The sequence below is a fragment of the Merops nubicus genome, unplaced genomic scaffold, assembly GCF_000691845.1.
Source record: "Merops nubicus isolate BGI_N331 unplaced genomic scaffold, ASM69184v1 scaffold15334, whole genome shotgun sequence".
Taxonomy (NCBI): domain Eukaryota; kingdom Metazoa; phylum Chordata; class Aves; order Coraciiformes; family Meropidae; genus Merops; species Merops nubicus.
Genome location: NW_008606321.1, coordinates 78,325 through 84,631, shown reverse-complemented (window position 1 = coordinate 84,631; position 6,307 = coordinate 78,325). Strand labels below are relative to the sequence as shown.

Below are 6,307 nucleotides of genomic sequence, written 5' to 3'. Positions count from 1 at the left end.
AAAGGGGGGGGGCGGTTTGATCGATTTGCTTTTGGATGCTTTGCATCGTGGGGACGCTGTTGTGGGGCTCCCTTGCAGGTTAAAGCCAAGACAGTACAGTAGCAAAGGTTGCGACGCTCGTATCCTGTCCCTCCACCCCCCGCTGAGGACATCGGGGGGGGTGGGGGTGGGACAAGCGTTGCCTCCCCGCCCCGGTCCCGCCCCATCACCGCCGCCACTTAAGCGCCGTCGGTGCCCTCGCCGAGGCAGTGCGGTGCTGGGAGGCTGTGGTGTTGTACAATCGGTGTTTTATTCTTCCCTCGCTCCGAAATGACCGTGAAAGCAGCCGACGCGTCTGGTCCTACCTTGACTTACTCGAAGATGGGGGTGGGACAAGCGTTGCCTCCCCGCCCCGGTCCCGCCCCATCACCGCCGCCACTTAAGCGCCGTCGGTGCCCTCGCCGAGGCAGTGCGGTGCTGGGAGGCTGTGGTGTTGTACAATCGGTGTTTTATTCTTCCCTCGCTCCGAAATGACCGTGAAAGCAGCCGACGCGTCTGGTCCTACCTTGACTTACTCGAAGATGAGGGGGATGGTGGCTATCCTCATCGGTGAGGAGCAGGGGCTTCTCCGAGGATGCTCGGGGAACTGGGATTTTTCTGGCAGGATGGCTTAACAATTTTATCTATCATTTTGCTTTATAGCTTTCATGAAGCAGAGAAGGATGGGGCTAAACGACTTCATTCAGAAGATAGCCACCAACTCTTATGCATGCAAGCAGTAAGTATCAGAAATTTTGGCCGGATTTCAGTGACAAATCTCCCTATGTATTGCGAGATGTAGTTAAAAAAAAATGTTTGTTTACTGGAATGCCTCTGGCGTGACTGTTACGGAAGAGTTAATTGATCTTCTTGAGGCATTACTCACTTGGTAACAATCTTTGGGAGCTAGGTTTGGGAGAAGTCAGTCGGATGGGATTTCCAGTGGCTCGTCGCTATTTTGAACCGTACTTACAGTACAAATGTATTTCTTTGCATGATGGTATTTACTTTCCCTAGCTTAATTTTACTCAAGTCGAATGAATAGATTGGTTTCAGTTGCCGTCTGTGGTAGCCCAAACCAAAAGTCCTCTTTTGCGATACGTGCATGCCCTCTGGTGGAAAAATCTGCCTGACGCTTCTGGTAACTCTTCTAATGATGAATGTTCTTATCCTTTCAGCCCTGAAGTTCAGTCTATCTTGAAAATCTCCCAGCCTCAAGAGCCTGAACTTATGAATGCTAATCCTTCTCCTCCGGTAAGTAGATTTTAGTCAGTGAAGCATGTCTGAAAAAAAAAAAATCCTGTAATAGAAGTATAGAAAAGTTAGCATCATCAGTGTTCTTTTGTTCAGCTTATAGAACAGTGATAGAACTGGGGGGAAAAAAAATCGAGTTAGACTGAAAATTCTTTTTATAAAAATTCTATAAAAATTTTTATAAAAGCTTTATTACTTGTTCCTTCATTATGGAATGTGGCCGAGACCTCAACAAGAGCTTTTAAGCAAACTGCAGTTGTTAATACCCATATTAGGCAGTCCTGAATAGTTTAAGGTATCTGGTAGAGATCAATATTGAATTTTTAGTGTTAAGAAGAGTGCTAATCTTAATTTTCAAGGTCACTGTATTTAAGTTGTTTTTTTTTTGTTTTTTTTTTTTAAAAAAGCCATTGTCGAGGCTGTCATTAGCAAACTGTTTTAATGAATGTGTTTTTTATCTGTTTATTTTCTAGCCCAGTCCTTCACAGCAGATCAATCTTGGTCCCTCATCCAACCCACATGCCAAACCATCAGACTTTCATTTCTTAAAAGTGATTGGAAAAGGCAGTTTTGGGAAGGTAAACTTAACCTTTTTTTTTTTGTCATAATTTGTTTGCTCTTCAGCTCTTGTATGTCTGAGGGTCGGGTTAGTACTGGCTTTGGTAAATGGTGGTCATTTAAAATGGACCCGAGCATGTTCTGCTGCCCAGTGCCTGGCTCCCAGCATAGCTGCAGGAAGAGAGAGCAGGGTGCTGCATTTGAAAGTCATAGAAGAGCCAGGGAGTGGAGTGTACTGAAACTAGACACAGAAACTGTGTGCTAGATCAGTCTACCAAAGTGGTAATGATAGTGTTAGCCATTGCCAGCAAAGCGCTTGCACATTGAAACAGAGTGCTGTAGCAGTGCTCAGCAGGTGACGTAAAGGCTTGTTTCCAATTGTGTTTACAAGTCCTGTATTTCAGTATTGCTCAGTTCTGGGTGTTTATCCTCTTTCAGGTTCTCCTTGCACGGCATAAGGCAGAAGAGCAGTTCTATGCTGTTAAAGTCCTGCAGAAAAAAGCAATCTTGAAGAAGAAGGAGGTAAGCTGCTTCTTTGTGATCTCATTGCGATGTCCATCCAGCATATTTTTACTGCTATTACTAAGCAAGTGTACTAAACATTCATGATTTCTCATGTTTTCAGGAGAAGCACATTATGTTGCTGAAAAATGTGAAACATCCCTTCCTGGTTGGGCTCCACTTTTCTTTCCAAACTGCAGACAAATTGTATTTTGTCCTAGACTACATCAATGGTGGAGAGGTAAGCAGTAAGAAAATGAAATAGTATTTCCTATCATGTGCACAGGGGTAGGGTAGACTTTTTCACCCTTCCTCTTGAATAAAAAGAGTTACAAGGGGAAAAGTCATGGGGGAAAAGTTACTAGATTGAATGTTTCCAGCCTGCCAAGTTTTGAACTACCAAAAGATCATTAGGCCATTTCCTGCTATTGTTCTCCCTTGCTATATATGTTGAGTCTAATTAAGTGCATTGTTAACAGGCTTTGGCACCTTGTACACAACTTTGTTCTCTCTGTCTCCTGTAGTTGTTCTACCATCTCCAGAGGGAGCGTTGCTTCCTGGAGCCGAGAGCCCGATTCTACGCTGCTGAAATTGCCAGTGCACTGGGCTACCTGCACTCCCTGAACATTGTTTATCGGTGAGCAACCTTCTTCACGCGCTTTGTTGAATAAGCATGGAAAAGTTGATCTCAGTATGAGCTAAGAGTTGCTTTTAATATTTGTGATCTAATGAAGTCGTGTAAAGAATTGTACCTAAAATATTCTCGCTGTAGGTCCTCTAAAGAACACTTGTCTATTTTCCTCTCCTCCTACAGTGACTTGAAGCCGGAGAATATCCTGCTCGATTCCCAGGGGCACATTGTCTTGACTGACTTTGGACTCTGCAAAGAAAACATAGAGCACAATGGCACAACCTCCACCTTCTGCGGCACACCAGAGGTATGGCCAGCCCTCAGACCGCTGCTTACGGAGCAGCAGCAAGTGCTGGCTGTCCTGGTCAGCACAAACCAACATCTCCCATCTGTATTTATGGATGGTTAGAGAAGCAGGGATTGTTACAGGTCTTGTAATATCAGGCTGCCAGTAGGACATGTAGAGGTTGTGGAGCAGGAGAGAACAGCTCTTGATCTGTCTCTGTTCAGAAGGAGCTTGTAGCTTTCTGGTAGCTTAGATGTTGCTGGGATTCAGTAAGCTGCTTTAATTCAAGAGTAGGGGGGCTTCCTAATTACGAAGATCTCTTTGGCTAACAGCTCTCTTCCTTCTCTTATGCAGTATCTTGCTCCTGAAGTTCTTCATAAGCAGCCCTATGACCGGACTGTGGACTGGTGGTGCCTTGGAGCAGTCCTGTATGAGATGCTTTATGGCCTGGTAAGCAACAAATCATTCAACCTAGCTTACTTGTCCTTTCCCCACAAGAAACTTCCTGCCTGCCTGCCAGCCTTATTAACTCAGATTTCTCCTTCCCTTCCTTCCCACAGCCGCCCTTCTACAGCAGGAACACGGCAGAAATGTACGACAACATCTTGAACAAACCCTTGCAGCTGAAGCCAAATATTACCAACTCGGCTAGACATCTCCTGGAAGGCCTCCTGCAGAAGGATAGGACAAAGAGGCTTGGCGCCAAAGAGGACTTTGTAAGTGGAAACCATCCAGTGCCTGTAGGCAGCACAGGGGGATGTCTAGGCCACACTGCTTACCTTAGCTTGGGTCTGAATTAATTGATTTTTCTCTCCGTAACAGATGGAGATTAAGAATCACATCTTCTTCTCCCCAATTAACTGGGATGATCTCATTAATAAGAAGATTACACCCCCTTTTAACCCAAATGTGGTATGTATCACTTCTAATTATAGAATGTGTGGAGAGTGTCTTTTTTCCCTTGTCTTTGTGGGCTCTCCAGTAGCTATAGGTACCTGGCCAGATGGCTGTGTTTGGGGAATGCAGCTTCCTCTCCCTATGGCTGTCCAGGAAAGGTTAAAAATAAGTGGTAGCTGTGTTTTTGCTGATGGACACTCTAAATTTATCTGGTTTTTGTTTTTTTTTTTTCCCTCTCACATGCTTCATTTGCATGGCTACTTTAATGTAATCCTCAGGTAAAGTGCAGAAAGCAAGTGGCTTCCCAAGGATGGAGTTACATTTGTCTTGTCACATGCTAACATCTGAAGAGAGGGATCTGGTTGTGGAGTTTGTTCTCTTTCTGAGAATTTTATAAGCTAAATTTAATAACTCGCCCAGAGATCAAAGTCTGCTGCATGGCCAAGTGGCGTGTTTGCATTTGGCTTCTGTTGCACGAGCTTAGTTGGAGGGTAGTGTATTAAATTGAATCATCTTGTTTTTAGTGAGACAATGTGCAGCAGGATGCAAAAAGAAAAGTCAAACTAAAACTGGCAAAGGCTGTTAAACAGCGAGCCTGAGGTGGTAACACTGTGAGTCTCCGCACAAGGGTGCTTGTCCCCATTTTGAATTGAACTGCACACTCACAAAACATTTGGGCCTAAACGTTGCATCTTGCCTCTTCTGCCCTTTCCACAGAGTGGCCCCAGTGACCTGCGACACTTTGACCCCGAGTTTACAGATGAGCCAGTGCCCAACTCCATTGGCCAGTCCCCAGACAGCATTCTCATCACCGCCAGCGTCAAAGAAGCTGCTGAGGCTTTTTTGGGCTTCTCATATGCCCCACCCGTGGACTCCTTCTTGTGAACATTTTTCTTTCTTTCTTTTTTAATAATAATAACAACTATTATTTTTATTTTTGTTTGGCCTTCTGGTGGAACTGCCAGTTGACCAGTCATCTTGAAAGAGAATTTGCACATTTCCACCATGGCAGCTTTGCAGCCTTAATTTCAACTACACTGTTTGCTGGAAGCTTTTTTTGAAGAGCACATCACTCTCTAAACGAGTTTTACAGGCTTTTCCTTTCCATTTGTTCTTCCCCCAAAGTGGTGCTGTCTCCTTGGGAAAGAAACATGAGAGTGACTACTGCCATAGACTGCTGCAGCAGATCGTAGGAGTAAGAACAAGTTGGTTTGAAGTCATGCTCTGAAAAGCCTTGCCTGAAGACCTATCTGAACGTGATAAGGATTTTATGAAATGTGCCTTTTTCTGATGAGATCTTGTGAGCTCCAAAGCTTTCCCTTGTTGCAGAGTGTGTTTCTCAGTTCATTTATGTGGGTTTACTATGTGAACAAATGGTATGCGTGTGGTCTGCGTACTACAGATGGACTTAGTTTAAAGCATCAGTGTGACACTTGCAGGATACCACAATGTGGGGCATTGTTTGTTTCTTCCATATTTGGAAGATAAATTAAGTGTAATTTTGAAATTTCTTTTGTAAATCTATATAGTCAACTAAAATTATTGAAATGGGCTCACAATTACTTGTATCCAAATGCTTGAAGAAAGCATTGCTGCTATGAAAAAGATTTCTATTTTTAGAAAGGGTTTTTATGGACCAAAATGCCCCAGCTGCAGTCGGTCAAAGCTGTTGGTTTCTTTTTTTTTTCTTTTTTAGTTTAAAAGATGTCATCTGTAAAACGGGCATTATTTATGGTTTTTGGGTTTGGGGGTTTTCATTCCTGATTGTATGTATTGTAAAAAAGATCTGTACATTCAGTTGTAACTCTAGATGTATATTTAAACTGACAAACTTAACTTGTAATGTATACCATCATTGTAATGTAATATAATTAACATGGTTATATGTATCATATTTTTTGTGACCAAACCCATTGGTTTGCAGTAAAATCCTGAAAAATAATTCCATAAACTGTCATTTTTTATTAGAACAAGGTTTTTCTCACTGAAAAATTTAGGCAGCTTAAAAAAAAAAAAAAAAAGAAGAAAAAAAAATAGAACAAATTTGAGCTGTCAAGCAGCTGAGACACCAGAGTAATTTTGCTGAGGTGTGTGATGGTTATTCCATCAAACGGCACCTTGGCAAATTGCTTTGTCTTCCAGCTGTGGGTGTTTGAGTGTTT

The 6,307-nt window shown here is 43.0% G+C and overlaps 1 protein-coding gene across 2 annotated transcripts; it reads left to right on the top strand.

Annotated features, from left to right (window-relative positions):
• The first annotated feature begins 450 nt into the window (after positions 1 to 450).
• SGK1 (serum/glucocorticoid regulated kinase 1) lies at positions 451 to 6,087 on the top strand. Of its 2 annotated transcripts, XM_008939616.1 has the most exons (12): positions 451 to 588; positions 682 to 757; positions 1,197 to 1,272; positions 1,746 to 1,850; positions 2,269 to 2,352; positions 2,456 to 2,572; positions 2,856 to 2,968; positions 3,146 to 3,269; positions 3,603 to 3,698; positions 3,809 to 3,964; positions 4,071 to 4,160; positions 4,863 to 6,087. In XM_008939616.1, the coding sequence occupies exons 1-12, from the start codon at positions 510 to 512 to the stop codon at positions 5,028 to 5,030; spliced, it is 1,284 nt and encodes a 427-aa protein (XP_008937864.1). In that variant the 5' UTR covers positions 451 to 509; the 3' UTR covers positions 5,031 to 6,087. The 2 variants fall into 2 exon arrangements, with proteins under 2 accessions (XP_008937864.1, XP_008937865.1); XM_008939617.1 differs by lacking the exon at positions 2,456 to 2,572 and having other exon boundaries at positions 510 to 588.
• Positions 6,088 to 6,307: the final 220 nt, after the last annotated feature.

What these genes read in the sequence shown, in the direction of transcription:
- SGK1 (XM_008939616.1), top strand. Translation starts at nt 510, where the DNA reads ATGACCGTGAAAGCAGCCGACGCGTCTGGTCCTACCTTGACTTACTCG. An exon ending in CCTTCTGCGGCACACCAGAG is followed by an intron (nt 3,270 to 3,602) that starts GTATGGCCAGCC and finishes TCTCTTATGCAG; the next exon opens with TATCTTGCTCCTGAAGTTCT. An exon ending in CCCCTTTTAACCCAAATGTG is followed by an intron (nt 4,161 to 4,862) that starts GTATGTATCACT and finishes CCCTTTCCACAG; the next exon opens with AGTGGCCCCAGTGACCTGCG.